This window comes from Ptychodera flava, chromosome 15, assembly GCF_041260155.1.
Source record: "Ptychodera flava strain L36383 chromosome 15, AS_Pfla_20210202, whole genome shotgun sequence".
Lineage (NCBI taxonomy): Eukaryota > Metazoa > Hemichordata > Enteropneusta > Ptychoderidae > Ptychodera > Ptychodera flava.
Genome location: NC_091942.1, coordinates 37,245,575 through 37,261,061, shown reverse-complemented (window position 1 = coordinate 37,261,061; position 15,487 = coordinate 37,245,575). Strand labels below are relative to the sequence as shown.

Below are 15,487 nucleotides of genomic sequence, written 5' to 3'. Positions count from 1 at the left end.
AATGGCCTTATTATATAGTTATTGGATTAATTTCAAACTAAATAATGATATGAGAAAATCACAGACTGTGCCTTTTTTTTACTGTCTTAATGTCAACTTGCCGAGTTTAAGTGTAAAGTTGATAGTTGTGGCCGTGAGAATAACAAGATTTCACATGATCTGCAATAACCTGGAAATAAAGGCTGAAGTTTCAACACAGTGATTGGTTATTTTATTCTCTGTGGACTCTTTAACATTGTATCAGAATAGTCACGTAGTGCATGCAAAACATGATCGTTGATTGCAATGCTATCATCATGTGAATCCATCACAGAAATAGAAAAATATTTCAATGGCAGAATATTAGTACATTATTGGTACTGCATCACAGTGTTGTCAAAATATCACAAACACCTGTGATTTCTCACCTCTTTTTAAGTTTGTGTAAGAAATTGTGGAGATAGTTTAAATTTTCAGTAATGAGTTGGCATATTTTCAGGAAGCTCAGTCTAATGCATGTCACATTGGACTCAACTCACTGATATTTAACAGGTTGACACGTAGAATATTCTTTTAAGATTATTGGAAAACAACTTCAGCATGTACACTTTTGTTGAACTTGTAATAAAATCTCTACCTGAAATCTTTGTGGTGCCTGGATTTGTATGTGCAGCTCTCCATTAGTACTAGCACTGTAGCCCATAGCAGTATCTCATACAAATTGTTACAAGTTTTGACAAGCCATTTGTACCTTACTACTGGTCTAGCTTCTCACAACAGCTGTTTTTTAAATACATTTTCTTAAAAAATCAAGAAGTGTGATATTATATCCAAAGGGTCACATATACTAGTAAATTTTTCACATGAATAGTTTTTATGAGTTGATTGTCATTTACCACAACAGATCTTTTCAAGAAATGAAATTGGGATTTCTGATCATACATCAGCACATCTGTATGATTGAAAGTATCCCATGATGCAGTCTGTTATATACCCATCAATACTATTCTCATGACTCCAGATAATCCACTGCTTGACTCAAAACAGACAGCATTTCTGTACTATATACATGTATTTGATTTCAACAACTGAAATGAATCAAAGCAAATTGTCTAGACATGTGATATTTAAGCAATAAAGCCCACCCAGCGACGATATACCATGAGATTTTGACCAGTTCATGACATATGTGCACGAGCGATAGCAAGTATGTATACGAAGTGAACTGGTCAAAATCGAGTGGTATATCGTCGCTGGGTGAGATTTATTGCTATTATATCATAGCAGTATATTGAAATTCTGGCGTGGAACGTCAAAAACATATTTTTGGTCAAGCCGAGAGCTTGCGTGTATGCCAGCCATGGTATATTGCCAATATACCACGGTTCTTTTCACATCTCGACCAATTAGATCACTGTATTTGTGCTATCAATGTACTGGTATGATATAATAAAAATTGTCAAACATGTCAAAGTTAACTGCATTGCTGTCAAAACTTTATTCATTAATTATGATCAGCTTCACCATATTACATTTACAGACCTGAAAAGTACATACACAAAAATACCATAGAGGGTACAAAAATACCATAGAGGGTGTTCAAATGCAAGAAACAATGCCACTCTGATGTGATGAGGTGTATTGGAGGCTGAAAAAAGTCTATGTTGATGATTGACACTTTTGAGTTCATGAAGTATGCATGGAGTTGTCTGTTGTATTTCATACCAAATGTTACCACACCATATTTGGACAGGTACTGCAGCATCAAGTTACAATGAAGAGATGTGACCATGGTAACATGGCAATAATTATCACCTCATTGATTTATTTCATGGCTATCTTCTTGTTCATGTGTTTTTAATCCAAACTTTATCCATGGATGCTCTTCAATATCAATCTTCATCTCTTTCAACCATACAGTATAGTAACCGCGGAAACCTTGTATTTTGGCCATTTTGGGGTCCAATTTCTTGTTGAATCCCTTTGAAATAAAGATAAAGACCAAGCATTTTGTTAAAATGAGTTTCCAACATATCTCTGTACACCTGTAAACATGAAATGAGGGGCATTATGCGTAATTAAAAGATAGGAAATGGGAGGATACAATACACCATGAAAATGTTATTAGGGATTCAATTACAGAATTGATGCGGAGAATTACACCATGATATACTTGCAGCAAACATCTTGCTCACATAATTGTGAGATACCAGTAGTCCCACCAGCTGGATAGAATCTGTTAACACATCATGTCATTTGTGGAGTCTAACCGTCAGGCATGGAAATGGAAAGCAATTACACAAACCTAATTAATGTCAATTTCATAAATTTGCAGTGACATAGGATATGGAATTGAGCAAGTAAACAATTACCGGTAAAGCATATCATATCATAATTAGGGGGTTTCCTGATGCTAACATCATAACAAATATAGCACATGTAATACCTTGGCAATATTGGTGGTGAAAGCTGCAGCAAGCTCTAATTGATTAAGAATAATTTCGTTTGGCTGGACTCCATCAGCTTTCATAATTTTCATAATCTCTATCAAGTATCCATACTCCTTTTTCCTTCGTGCTGCAGTGATCAATGCTCCATACAATGGCAGATTTGGACTTAAACCAGTTGCCTGCAATGAGGGAGAGACATACATAACTTCTACTGTGTCACTAGTTCAACTGCAATGAACTATTACAATGAAAGCACAGTTACAGAGTACATGTGTATTGAGTATGGGCACGGTCCGTCTATCATGGATTGCAGTATGAGCATGGTCCCTCCAACATGGACTGTTGTATGAACTTAATCTGTCCAGTGTACCAGAGTAAAACCTTGGATATAAAATGTGATGGAGGGATTTGGTAAAATATTGACACCATGGGGTGAACAAATCATTTTCAGATCCACTAGCAAACATGCTTGTAGCAAAAAAAAATTACTATCCCATTAATAACTCATGTTTTAGTTACTAGCTCAATGATTCACTTGTTCTTGGGCCAGTAGAAGCCACAAATTACAAGCAAAGCCATAAAATCTAAGTTTGGGCTTAGTGGACTTGCTCACCATGAACACCAAATACAGTATACTACAGAGGGATAGAGAATGACTTTGTGCTGAAGAGTCAATGTACTATGGCTATATCACTGATCTTGGTTAACTCATCTGTCAAACACACAGGGATTATCTGATACGGCATTGCAGCTCTCTGAAATACAGGTTTTCAATTCATTGTGTCGCCTGTTTACACACAATATAGAAAGGTCAAAATGATGCAGGTAGTGCAGAACTGAGAAGAGTTATTCATAAATTCTTGATGATGAAATGTGCACTGATGGCACTGAGTGGATTTAGAGATGTGTTGCATTACCTCACCTTGACATCTTTCAGCAACTTGAGTCCATCTTCCTGTTTGAAGCAAGCACATGCCAAGTTGACAAAAGTCCTCAAATTTGGATACAATGCACTTTTATGAATCACCGAAAGAATATCCTGGCAACAAAAATAATTAAAGTAATCAAAGGAAAGAACAGTCGGATACAGATCAAGAAATTAATGATGTCACTGATGGTGTACATACTGGTACATTGAGGAATCATACAAGTTTAAACCACAATTCTTTTGATTTTCAGTCCACACAAATAATATAATTACGGAGCAAATTTTCCTACAAATTTTTAGAAATTGCTCATTTAAGAATGATGAAAATGATAGTTTTACCACTAATGACATGATGGAAGCAACATCGAGGGCTCACATCACATGCTGCAGCAATAAACACAGGTGTAAAACTGACAAAAATTTTCAAAATTTCTTCTGGTACAGGCAAATACCATGGGCAATATGTATTGATACCAGTATATTGACAGTACAAACAGAGTGATCTGATTGGCCGAGACATGAAAATAACTGTCTATATTCGCAATTTAGCACAGTTTGGAATATGTATGAGCTCTCAGCTAGAGAAACATTCCTTGTTTGACATTTCACGCCAGAATTTCAATATACTGTTATAATATGAGAGCAATAAACCACCTCAGCAACAGGTATAACAGTCGATTTTGACCGATTCACTCCATATTTGCACTTGCTATTGCTTGTGTATATGTGTCATGAACTGGTCAAAATCGAGTGTATACCATCACTGCCTATACTTTATTGCTTAAGTGTCCACAATTGCAATTGTCATCTCCAGAATACTATGCACCAAAGTAAGGAGATTTTAAGTCATGGACGACCTGCTCATCACTTTTAGATACCGGTATTTGCAAGGACATTTGTAGTTATGAGATAAATTACTGCCATTTGGCCAGATTTCTGCATTGTTATAGCTAGCAGTGTAATGAAGGGATTTCAAACAAAATAAAGATGTTGCAGGATACAAAAATCAGTAATTCTCTAGCCACCTTGATAAGCTACAACTGTGTGAATTCCTTTGTCAGTGAGTATGACACAAAAATGAGTCTCCTTTTGATGCCAGAAACTTATAATTTTGACACAAAGTTCGTGAATTCCTCACTTGAACCACAGAACACAAAAATGTTGTTTGGCATGAAGAAGCAATACTTGAAATTTACAGATATTGTTCACCTTTGCACCATTTAGATCATTCCTTTTTGTTCTCCTTCTGATGATTGCATTACAAAAATCAACATCAGGTTGTATTCCTGCTGTAGCCATGGCAACCATGAGCTCCTTCTCTGCTTTCGCTGTCATGGGAACACTATCCAGGAACAGAGTGCAAGTCTTGATATCAGGCTTTGCATTGTGATGTTTCATCTTTGCCAAGACTCCATGTACACCGCCAATTAATGCAAGCCTGGCTTCTGGACTGCTGCAATCACCTAAACTTTCAACATTTGCAATGACTGGAGAATTATCAAGTAAATTTGGAAGTCCAGATGGAATGCCAATTCCAGTTAAATATCCTGAACCACTGTCCTTTAATCTGTCATCTTGGCTATCCATAGCAACCAGACTGTCATTTTCTTTACTGTTTTGTTTCCACCAGTTTGGCTCTTCCAGGTCATTTTGATTTGCTCTATCTCCATCATCACTGATGTCCATTGTTTTCAATGTAGACACATCTTCCTTTTGCTCTATGTTCTTCTGAACATCATCAGCTATATCTAAAGTTCTGTCATCAGTAATTCCAGAAGAAATCATATTTACTTTCTTCTTTTTCTTTGTATACATCTGTCCTCTACTTCGTAGCAGAAGATGGTTGGCAGTTTCCACATCCCCTATCCCACAATCCCTCACTGCTCTGAGTAGCAGGTTGTATGTCTGTGTGGCAGGCTTAATACTCCTTGCATGCATCTGCTGCCAGACCTATACAAACAATATAAACTTATTCAAGTCAGTAAATGATTGCATTTGAAACAATGTAAAGGTAAAACAAAGTTTATGCACCTAAGTACTATTAAAGAGGCACTCCCACTTGTAACATTTTTAAAACACATTTTTTAATGCCAACGGTCGATATTTGACGTGGCGACTGAGCACCGATCGCGAGATATCGTATAAAAACATGTCATTTCCTGAGCGTATTTTTCATATCCCGAAGTTTTAGGATCGTTTCTGATTTTGACCCGAAGTCCCCCAAAGTTTGTTGTTGTGCTGATTGACGATATTCTAGGGAGTCTACAATAAGTTCGAACGATGCAATTAATTTACTTCCCACTGCAAAGACTTTATATACAGCATTATGCCATTACCTCAGGTAAGTTTTGTAAAACTTCTCCTTAGTTTTGTCGTTTTCATTATTCTAAATCAGTTGTACTATATTTTTTACCGATACCACATAAACATCAGTTTTAACATGTCAAATATTAGCGGCCTCCGGTGACTACATTTGTCGTCTGCCACACAGTACGCCGCGCGCGTGGTATGCGTCTATGCATACCACGCGGCGGCCGCTATGTATCAACCGCACGTAACTGTGCTAGTCACCTATGCGAATTCTGGTGGAATCAGCAAAAATTGTTTTTCGTTTTTACGCCAAGTCAGTAAGACTCAGCTTTCTCCCACAGGGCATGACCGATCACCGACGCCAGTGGTACTGTGGCGTACAGCAGCGTAAGCGTAGACTTGTACTCCATAGCTTAGTTGACAATGGCCCCAGTGCCGAACGTTCGATGTTCGGAAGCTGAATTTAGGTGGGCCACCGGAATTCAAACTTTTACTTTTTTTGAGGACATGTTTTTATCGATATCTCGTGATCCAGGCGCGGCCGCCGCCACGTCAAATATCGACCGTTGGCATTAAAAAAATGTGCTTTAAAAATGTTACCAAGTGGGAGTGCCACTTTAAGGCTTTGTCATCGTGATTTGTTGGTGAAGACTGACCTCTCCAACAATTGCAATGATCAGAAAAAGACATTTAGGTATAACCTTTGTCAGCCAAATGATGTATATAAACACTGAAATAAACACACAGCAATGAAATCAATGTTGGCTGACCTTTTTAGTCTATTGTTCAGGAAAGTCTGCATGTGCTTACACTCTAAGTGATGTTGGACTGAAAGAAGATTACTCAATGTCTACAGCTATTAATAAACAAACAGAGACTTCAGTGTTGATCAACATCAATTCAGCTGCCAATCGTATTAAAATTTTCACTACTATTGTGACAAGAGAAGTTAAAGGGACAAAGTCGCCCATTTTTCATGAATTTGTTTGATACGAGATACTATTTGTTTGACATGTTGAAAGATATTGAATAAATGGGTGACCATGCATATATTCGACACTGGTTTTAGACGTGAGTCATGAAACCAACGTGATAACGAATTAATGGTCATGACCATTAATTCATTTTCGCAATGGTTTCATTTAATTTGTCTAAAACCGGGGTCAAATATATGCATGGTCACCCATTCATTTACTTTCAGCATGTCAAACAAATAGTATCTCGTATCAAACAAATAGTATCTCGTATCAAACAAAATTCATGAAAAAATGGGCGACTTTGTCCCTTTAAACACTGGCACTTACAGAGAAGTGAAAGAGATTCTGAAACTAAACTGCTAAATGCTTGTACAAAGTGGTATGTTCAGACCAAAAATGTCTCTGTATTAAGTCATCCATATCTACCCTGTTGATAAAACTAAGCTCAGGCAATATGTGTTTCAAGTAGATGTCTCTCTTTATAACAAAAGCAGGTCAACATAAGCGAAAATCAAATTCATTATCATATCACAGAAATTTCAATGTAGATTAATGCATCACATTGATCCTTTGATCAAAATTATAAAAGATATGATTTGTTGATCTAAAATAATGGACAGCAACAAGGGTACTACTTGGAAGCAAAATTTAGGTTTTAGATGAAAGCTATCTTTTTATTAGTGAGATATGTAAATAATGTTTGAAGGTGCCATACAAAGAATATGAGACACAGTTTTAATACCTTGACTCTCAGTTTGAAGCTATGTATTATTGTTATGCCAATAACACCATCCTGATATAAACAATGTGTAACTACTACAAATGATATAGAGTTTTAACTGAGAGTTAAAGCTTACCTGTAATGCCATCCTGAATCCAGAATCCTTCTCCTCGATGCAAGCCATCAACAGCGCATTGAAACTATCAGTCACTGCTGGATGCTTGGCAAAAATCATTTCATCAAATGTTTGGAAAGCTGACAAAATATCACCACATTTAGCATATGCTTTAATCAATGATCGATAGCTGATTGCATTCAGTTTAACAGACTTAGCATCAAGCAGTGCTCTTAGTTTATTCAGTCTTGACAATCCATCTGTCTTTGGCCACGGAGACTGTGCACAGGCATTGATTAGAGCTGTGTAAGTCACATCAGATGGACTTAATCCTCTTCTTTTCATCTGTGGATCAATTATACAGTCCGTGTAAAGTGTCATGACGATCTTAAGAAGTTTATGGGTACTTTCATTTCTACTCTCAGTGTACCATAGCAGGTATGTTTTTGAGTGTGATGTGCATGTACCAATACATGATTGTTCCCGTTAATCTTCCATAGATCCATCGTGTATGTACTACTATGATACCAGTATGCTATTCTTGGTTTGGGTAAATCATTTCACAGTGGTGTTTTACTCTTAGCTATCAACCAGAGTTCTTGCAACAAGTGAAACTACATACAAGCATTTACACTCAAGTGCAGATTAAGGTGGAGCTGCATGTTGCCAACGCAGTTTTTTAACAAAGCAATATTTCTCATCAAAGATGACAAGGAAACCCTCTCATATTAGTACATGTATATATTTTCAAAAAGCGGAGACTCTAAAGTTTTAGTATTAAACCCTCAATTTTGGTATTAATGATAAAAATTAATTTAAGTCAAAAACTTGACGTTATTTTCTGAAATGTAATATTTAACTTGAAAGAAGAGTATATGTAGAAAAAAACGACTATTTTATTTTGCATTATCTATCCTCATTCTAAAATGGCAAGGGTTGAAAGACTGACACTCAAAAAGTGATTACGGTAAAATCATGATTAGCAAAATTAAAAATGATAGAATTTTATTGCTAAACAAAATAGTTGTTTTGTTATATAGCAATTAAAGAACATAATGTGAAAATTTCAGAAAATTTGACCCAGCCAGAGTGGAGTTAAATTCTTTGGAAATTTTGAAATTGGGAGGAAAAAGAAGCCAGGAAATCGGGTGATTTGCATACATTTGCATAAATTAACACTTCTTTATCACGCAACTTACGACTGCTTGACAAGCTAAAAGGTGAACCCAACCAATATTTTAATCTTGGGTTGACAATTTTTTAAAATTGAATGAATACTTGCAAAAAAGTGATTTCGAGCAAAATACGCTGGGTTGGGTTCAGCGCCCCCCTTAAATTCATTCATTCATTCATTATTGCTTTCATTCTTTACTATATGAGTTCATCAGCATTCACTGGCCCATCAGATCAGTCAAGCTGCAAATTTACTTGTTTGCAAATATGAGTCATCTCTGACATTGTACAACTGGATTTACTACCAGTACCTCTCATGTGTATTATGATACACAAGCTGCTACAGCAGAGTAAACAAAACAGATCTAGGTAACAAAAAAAAAGTTAAAATGTGCTGAATTTTCATATAACTTGCATTTACTTCAAGAAAAGTGAATGAATTTGATGAGCTGATCACAAATATCCAATTACTTACATCATTGTAAAGCTTGAAGGCTTTCTTGGTGTATCCAGCTCTACCACATGCACCAATAAGAACATTGTAATTGTACTCTGTGGGATGAACTCGATCTTCAGTCAACATTCGTGTTTCCAACATCTCAATGGCCTCCTTCAGCTTTAGATAGTATATGAAAACATGATAAGTATTATGAGACAAGAATGATAAGAAGAAGAGTGGTATTAAATATGTTTGTGGAATAATTTGTAAAATGACTTCACAAAAATGTCAATTGATGAAATACTCAAGTTACCCATTGGTGATTACAGCTTTCATTTCTCAAAGTACATTTCTAAATGTCACTGAACTATACATTGTTGCACTGATATGACTTCAACAAAGTCTGACCTTAACAAAGAAATGCAGGCAATGTTTCCTTTCAGCAGAACATTTTTTTTTTCAAAAATAAACAGAACAATGCAACAACAAATATTTGTAAATACATCTTTACACAGAAAAAGTGAAGCTTTCTTCAGAAAAACAGTGCAAATGTGGTACTTAATATGGATGTGCTTTTAAAATATACATTATACTAATTGAAGCTACATTTAGAATCTCAGAATTTACTTATTTCACTGTTTTTCAAATGTTTGATTTGCTAGATGACTTACTTTCCTATGTTTCACAAGTTTCTTCATTTGGTTACCATACCATATCGGGGTGTGACGGCGCCCTCTAGGCAGTATTAATTCTTTATCCTCTTCTTCAAGGATAAGCAGATCATCTCCCTCATACTTGAAAAAAATGTAGCAAATGAGATAACATGACAATGCAAGTTGCTGTAAAAATATACATTTTCACAAACTGATAAATTTCATGCACAGTTCTTGAAGGAATCAACGAGCTTAGCCTACAAACTTAAATGATTACAATATGGAATAGTTTAATGACACAAAATTTCAATGTGAGACAGTGATATTTTGAGATTTGATATAACATATATTTTGTTGATTTTTCCAGGAATCAATAATTTTAGATGAAAGTTTACAGTACAACATTCCTGTAATCATTTGTACATCTGTAAGAATAATTTTTCAAAAGGTAATGTTATGGTATACTTTCTTAAATACATACTGTATTTCAAATTATTATACAGAACAGTGCTGGAGTTATTTTGGACCTCTGAATATGTCATGATCATAGCGATTTACTCACTCTTCTATTCCTATATTCATCTGTCAATGTTCCAAATACATCAGAATCATCAACAGCTGCGATGACTGGACTTTCATCTTTATCTTTATCTTGATGGGGTGAATCCTCACTTTCTTCAGTAAATGTCTTACGTTCAAATTCTTCTCCTTTGATATCACGTAAAGATCTATTTGTAAATCTTCTACTGAGGTACGCCTGTCTGTGACTTTTAGATATTTCTTTATCGTATGTCTCTCTGTCCATTTCAATATTTTCACTATCATTATTGTTAAGCATGTGATTAAGATCCATTTGATTCAGTAATTTATTCCTGCGTCTTTTTGAAGATTGTATAATGTCACTTTCCTTGGGTGAAATGTCTTTGAAATCAGAATGATTGACAGTGCTGCTATGGAGTTTCCTTTGAGGAGACACAGTGTTACCGTGTTCATCAAGCCATGGTTGACTTGCATAAACAAACTTCTGAGAGGAACAATAACCAGTTCTCCACTTCTTTAATAAAGCAATTGAAATCCTAGCATTCTTCATGTAGAAGTTCTGATAAGCTTTTAATGCGCTGTGTGTCAGTAGGAAAGCCATTTCTGGACAACTGCAAAGATGGATGGTGGTTGTTGCTAATATTCAGACTAATTAGTGGAACATAGGCATGTCAGTTGATGTTTGCTTCTGGTAATGGGACAGAGTTTCAGAAACACACTTGCCAAACATGAGCTTCAAAGTCTTGATCTTGTGCCAGCACAGATGTAAAGCTAGATCTGTGTAGGTATGGTTTCAAGTGCTGAAAATAGAACAGATTCCTTGATGATAACCTTTTCAATTGGCTCAAAGAGGTACAAGACTGGCAGAAAATCAAAAATGATTTTATTGTAGTTTCATTATTATATTAGTTAACTTTCATCTGGTTTTCCTGTTTTTTGAGGGGGGTCATGACCACAAGGCCCTCATACAAACCAGCTGACCGGGCTTGAACTGCAAAGGGCTACCTATGTTGTAGCTGTGGGGTCCACACACTTGTTCCAAAACCATATTGTACTAAAAACACCTTGTTCTAAGTTCTACCTTGTCCCATGCCATTTTGCCTTAAGTACCACCTCGTACAAAAACCACTTTGCCCCATGAAGCAGCTGTTTCAATACCACTATGGCTCACAGTGTTATACGTTTACCATGTAAGGTGGATGCATTTGTGTAACCTTTCATTCTCCTAAAAACCATAATATGGTAGAATTAGAAAAAAGAATGATGCAAATGAGCTGTCAAACCCACATTCACATGTACAATAATAGCCCAAGGAGTATAGTGAAAGTGACCCACTATGAAGATGCAGCTGCGTCCTTACATGTTCATTTCTTTACATGTCTGATAGCTAGTAGAAGCTCCGACTGGGGCCTTGGGCAAAATTGCACTACATGTAAGTCAGTTTCTTGAAATGCATTTACTCTCAAGACTTTGGTCATGGGATAGATAGGTATAAAGAAATCTTTGTGGGTATATTCATAGGTTATTTTCAAGGTTACCACTTGGTGACAGTTCAGGGATCGAAGTGGTGTTGTTTGGGAGCGAAATGGTTTTAGGATGAAATGTGTGACTCTTGTGGCAAAGAGGTTTTTGGTATAAGCATATAAGGTGTTTAGGTCGTTTGCTGTGAAATGGTGTATGATGAACTGGTGTGGTGTGACTTGGTTTTGGTGCGAAGTGTCTGGCAACCATAGCTGAGAATGGAACACCATACTTCAAGGTTTTACCAGACGTTTTTTGGAGTCTGAGGTTTGCCATCAAGCACAAAAATCCCTGGTAAAACCTTGATGTATGGTACTGCAGCTACACCAATTGCAGCTACCAGAATTTACACAGCACATCAATGCAGTTACATGTACTGCAGTGCTGCAGTTAACTACAAACAAACATACATACATTTTGTATCTCCATGTTCTGGGAAAGCTACTAAAATCACTGAATTTGTGGTAGTATGACCGTCACCACAGCTACCTGGAGTTGCCAGTGTAGTATACATCCAGAGGAGCTTCTCTCTATGTATACTATGCTGGCAACTCCAGGCAGCTATGACCATCACATGGGCTTGGCACATTCAGGGTCTTGAAATTGTTATATTTATAAATGAGGCAAGCCGAGAGCCTGTTTGGGTGGTGTGCTATGATGTAATCAACACCAACGTTCCTGATTGATTGCATGCTAACGACGTGGTTCCACTTACAGGACTTTGTGATCACGTACACTGAACAGCCAAGGATACTGCAACATTGGCACTTTAGGCATTATGGAATAACATTATCTAAGTTCTCTAAATTAGAGTCTCATGTAAGACAAGTGGGTAAGTGGCCGATGCCCGACACGCTCTGTTATTGGATAATATCGGATAAAATTGATAATATCGTCTAACATCTGAGTTAGAGTCTAATATTAGAAGGTTGGGAAGTGGCCTATACCTGACATGTTGTTTTATCAGATAAAATCAATAAAATCATCTAACATCTAAGTTAGAGTCTAATATTAGACAAGTGGGGAAGTAGCTGATGCCCGACATGCTGTTTTATCGGATAATATCTGATAAAATTGATAATATTGTCTAACATCTAAGTTAGAGTCTAATATTAGACAAGTGGGGAAGTAGCTGATGCCCGACATGCTGTTTTATCGGATAATATCTGATAAAATTGATAATATTGTCTAACATCTAAGTTAGAGTCTAATATTAGAAGGGTTGGGAAGTGTTCAATATCCAAAATGCTGAAACCGAAGAATCGAAAAGGAGCTGAGTCGATTGAATCTCATGTTATGATGTAGTACGGTAATTTTACCTGTACGGTATGTTAAAAACATAAAGAACAAGAAAACACTTCATATTTTGCTGTCAAGTACTGTTGTAAATAAGAGTTTCAGTAGGTTTTGTGTCAACATGTTACTTAAAGGATTGTCAAGTTAATATTCATGAATCAACGCAGTAGAAAATAGCGGCTTTTACTAGTCTGTGAATGAAACGGAGAAGAAGGAAAAGCTCCACATCTGATTGCCAAGTACTGTCATGAATTAAGATTTATTTAATATTTGCAAATTAACATTGATTTTAACTTTTCTGTAAGTTTCGCATTATTGTAAGTATTAAAATAAGCTTATTTGGCATAAAACAAGATCTTCTATGATTTTTGTTGAATGTGTGTACATAGATATGGCAGAAATAGTGTAAGCCTGATCTCAGAACAAGTTGACTACTTTCACTTGTGTGTCTTTGATTTAAGACATTTACAATGACCGTTAAAACTGCATGTTGGGCATCGTCCATTTCCCGACACTTCTAATATTTGACCCTGAATTAAAAGTTAGAGGATATTTATCGATTTTATCCAATAACATCTGATAAAACACAATGTCAGACATCAGCCACTTCCCAACCTGTCTAATATTAGACTCTAACTTAGATGTTGGACAATATTATGATTTTTATCCTGTAATATCCAATAAAAGACAATGTCGGACATCAGCCAATACCTCAGTCGTCTAATACTAGGCTCTAACATCCAAGTTAGAATCTAATATTAGATGAGTGGGGATAACATCGATAATATCATTTAACATCTAAGTTAAAGTCGAATATAAGACATGAGTGCGAAAACTGATAAAACACTGTTTTATTGGTAGCTGCAAAATTGTAGCTCTACGGTGAGGCGGTCGGTGAGTTTTGGTTTTTGCGACCTCGCTCACCAGTAGAGCTACAATGCCGAAGGCCCTGTAGCATACAAAATACGTGCGCCACACATGGTGCGGCATTTTGATGTAAAATCCCACATATTTACTGCATTTGGTCGTACCGATTTATCAGTACTGAAGACTAAACACTATACTAAACTAACCTTGTCGTTTATGGGGTTTGGTATTAGCACAGACACGTCGATCGCGTTCAATAAACATTGAGCGTGTTTCTAGGAGCCGCCATTACCGGAAGTTGGTAATGGCGGCTCCAAGAAATGTTTTTGGAACGCGATCGACGTATTTGAACAAATACCAAACCCCATACACGACCAGGTTAGTGTAGTATAGTGTTTAATCTTCAGTAGTGATAAATCAGTATGACCAAATGCAGTAAATATATGGGATTTTACATCAAAATGCCGTGCCATGTGCAGCGTGCTTATTTTGTATGCTTCAGGGCCTTCGGCATTGTAGCTCTACTGGTGAGCGAGGTCGCAAAAACCAAAACTCACCGACCGCCTCACCGTAGAGCTACAATTTTGCAGCTATTTTATCGGATAATATTATGCATTATACATCACTTTAGTCTCATGCTCCTGAAACTCTCTAACTTAGACATCTTATGCGATATTATCGGATAATAAAGAAAAAGCACATTCGCGCCTTCATGGCATGACACGGAAAAGAAGTCATGAAACAAACTCAATGCGTACGCAAGTGTCGCAAAGTTTGGAGAATATTTTCACTCACAAGAAGAGGGAAATGACATCGGGCGATTTCTGAGTGTGTCTACTCTCTCGTTTTATGTGGCCTTAATCTAGTGAATCACATGTGCAGGTAACTGCATGACCCACGCTCCCCGTGGCTGACCTGATCATTTCACGCCACAGGCGTGCTGTTTACTGGGTAGTTTGTATAAGTGTAGTTTATGCGACGTTCCATGGCCTTTGGTTATAAGGCTACGGAACAGAACGTCGGAACGTAGCATAAATTACACTAAAGTTATACCATGGATGTAAAAAATAGATCCAAACTACCCAGAAAACAGCACGCCTGTGTTTCACGCGCCTGCGGTTTAATTCCGCTAATCAACCATGAACATCGCCTGCAGTTGAAACGTAGCTGGAAAAGGCTTAAACTACTAGCATCAATCTGGCTTACCTCATAAACACCCGTTGTCTTTGATGTCGGAGCCGGCCCGACGCACAACGTGCATCGCATGGAAGTCGCCATCTTGGATACTGGGCAACTAAATTACGCTACCTGATTGGTCAGAATCGCTGGGAGCATAACCTTTGACACGCTTAGGGGCATCTGAAGCTCGTAATACAATTACTGGCGGGAGGGGGGTGTCCTGAATTCGATATTGGTGTACTCAATAAGACGATTCCAATTCCCCTGTGCTACCTCCATGCATTTTTTTGATAGTATCGAAAACAGCTAGGGGTAAAAGTCTTTATTTCATCAAAGTTC

The 15,487-nt window shown here is 36.9% G+C and overlaps 1 protein-coding gene across 2 annotated transcripts; it reads right to left on the bottom strand.

Annotated features, from left to right (window-relative positions):
• Positions 1–1,453: 1,453 nt before the first annotated feature.
• On the bottom strand, positions 1,454–15,275 carry LOC139152077 (pentatricopeptide repeat-containing protein 1, mitochondrial-like). Of its 2 annotated transcripts, XM_070725165.1 has the most exons (9): positions 15,176–15,275; positions 10,308–11,085; positions 9,764–9,886; positions 9,129–9,269; positions 7,502–7,825; positions 4,567–5,307; positions 3,352–3,468; positions 2,426–2,608; positions 1,454–1,960 (listed from the first exon to the last, which is right to left on the bottom strand). In XM_070725165.1, exons 2-9 carry the CDS (start codon positions 10,884–10,886, stop codon positions 1,796–1,798), a joined length of 2,373 nt encoding a protein of 790 aa, XP_070581266.1. In that variant the 5' UTR covers positions 10,887–11,085; positions 15,176–15,275; the 3' UTR covers positions 1,454–1,795. The 2 variants fall into 2 exon arrangements, with proteins under 2 accessions (XP_070581266.1, XP_070581267.1); XM_070725166.1 differs by lacking the exons at positions 1,454–1,960; positions 15,176–15,275 and having other exon boundaries at positions 2,448–2,608; positions 3,347–3,468; positions 10,308–11,055.
• Between the last annotated feature and the right edge of the window lie 212 nt (positions 15,276–15,487).

Coding starts and splice junctions, on each gene's coding strand:
- LOC139152077 (XM_070725165.1), bottom strand. CDS start 10,886: ATGGCTTTCCTACTGACACACAGCGCATTAAAAGCTTATCAGAACTTC. Junction 9,270..9,763: donor AACTTGTGAAACATAGGAAA/GTAAGTCATCTA, acceptor TACTATCTAAAG/CTGAAGGAGGCCATTGAGAT. Junction 2,609..3,351: donor AGTTGCTGAAAGATGTCAAG/GTGAGGTAATGC, acceptor CCCTCATTGCAG/GCAACTGGTTTAAGTCCAAA.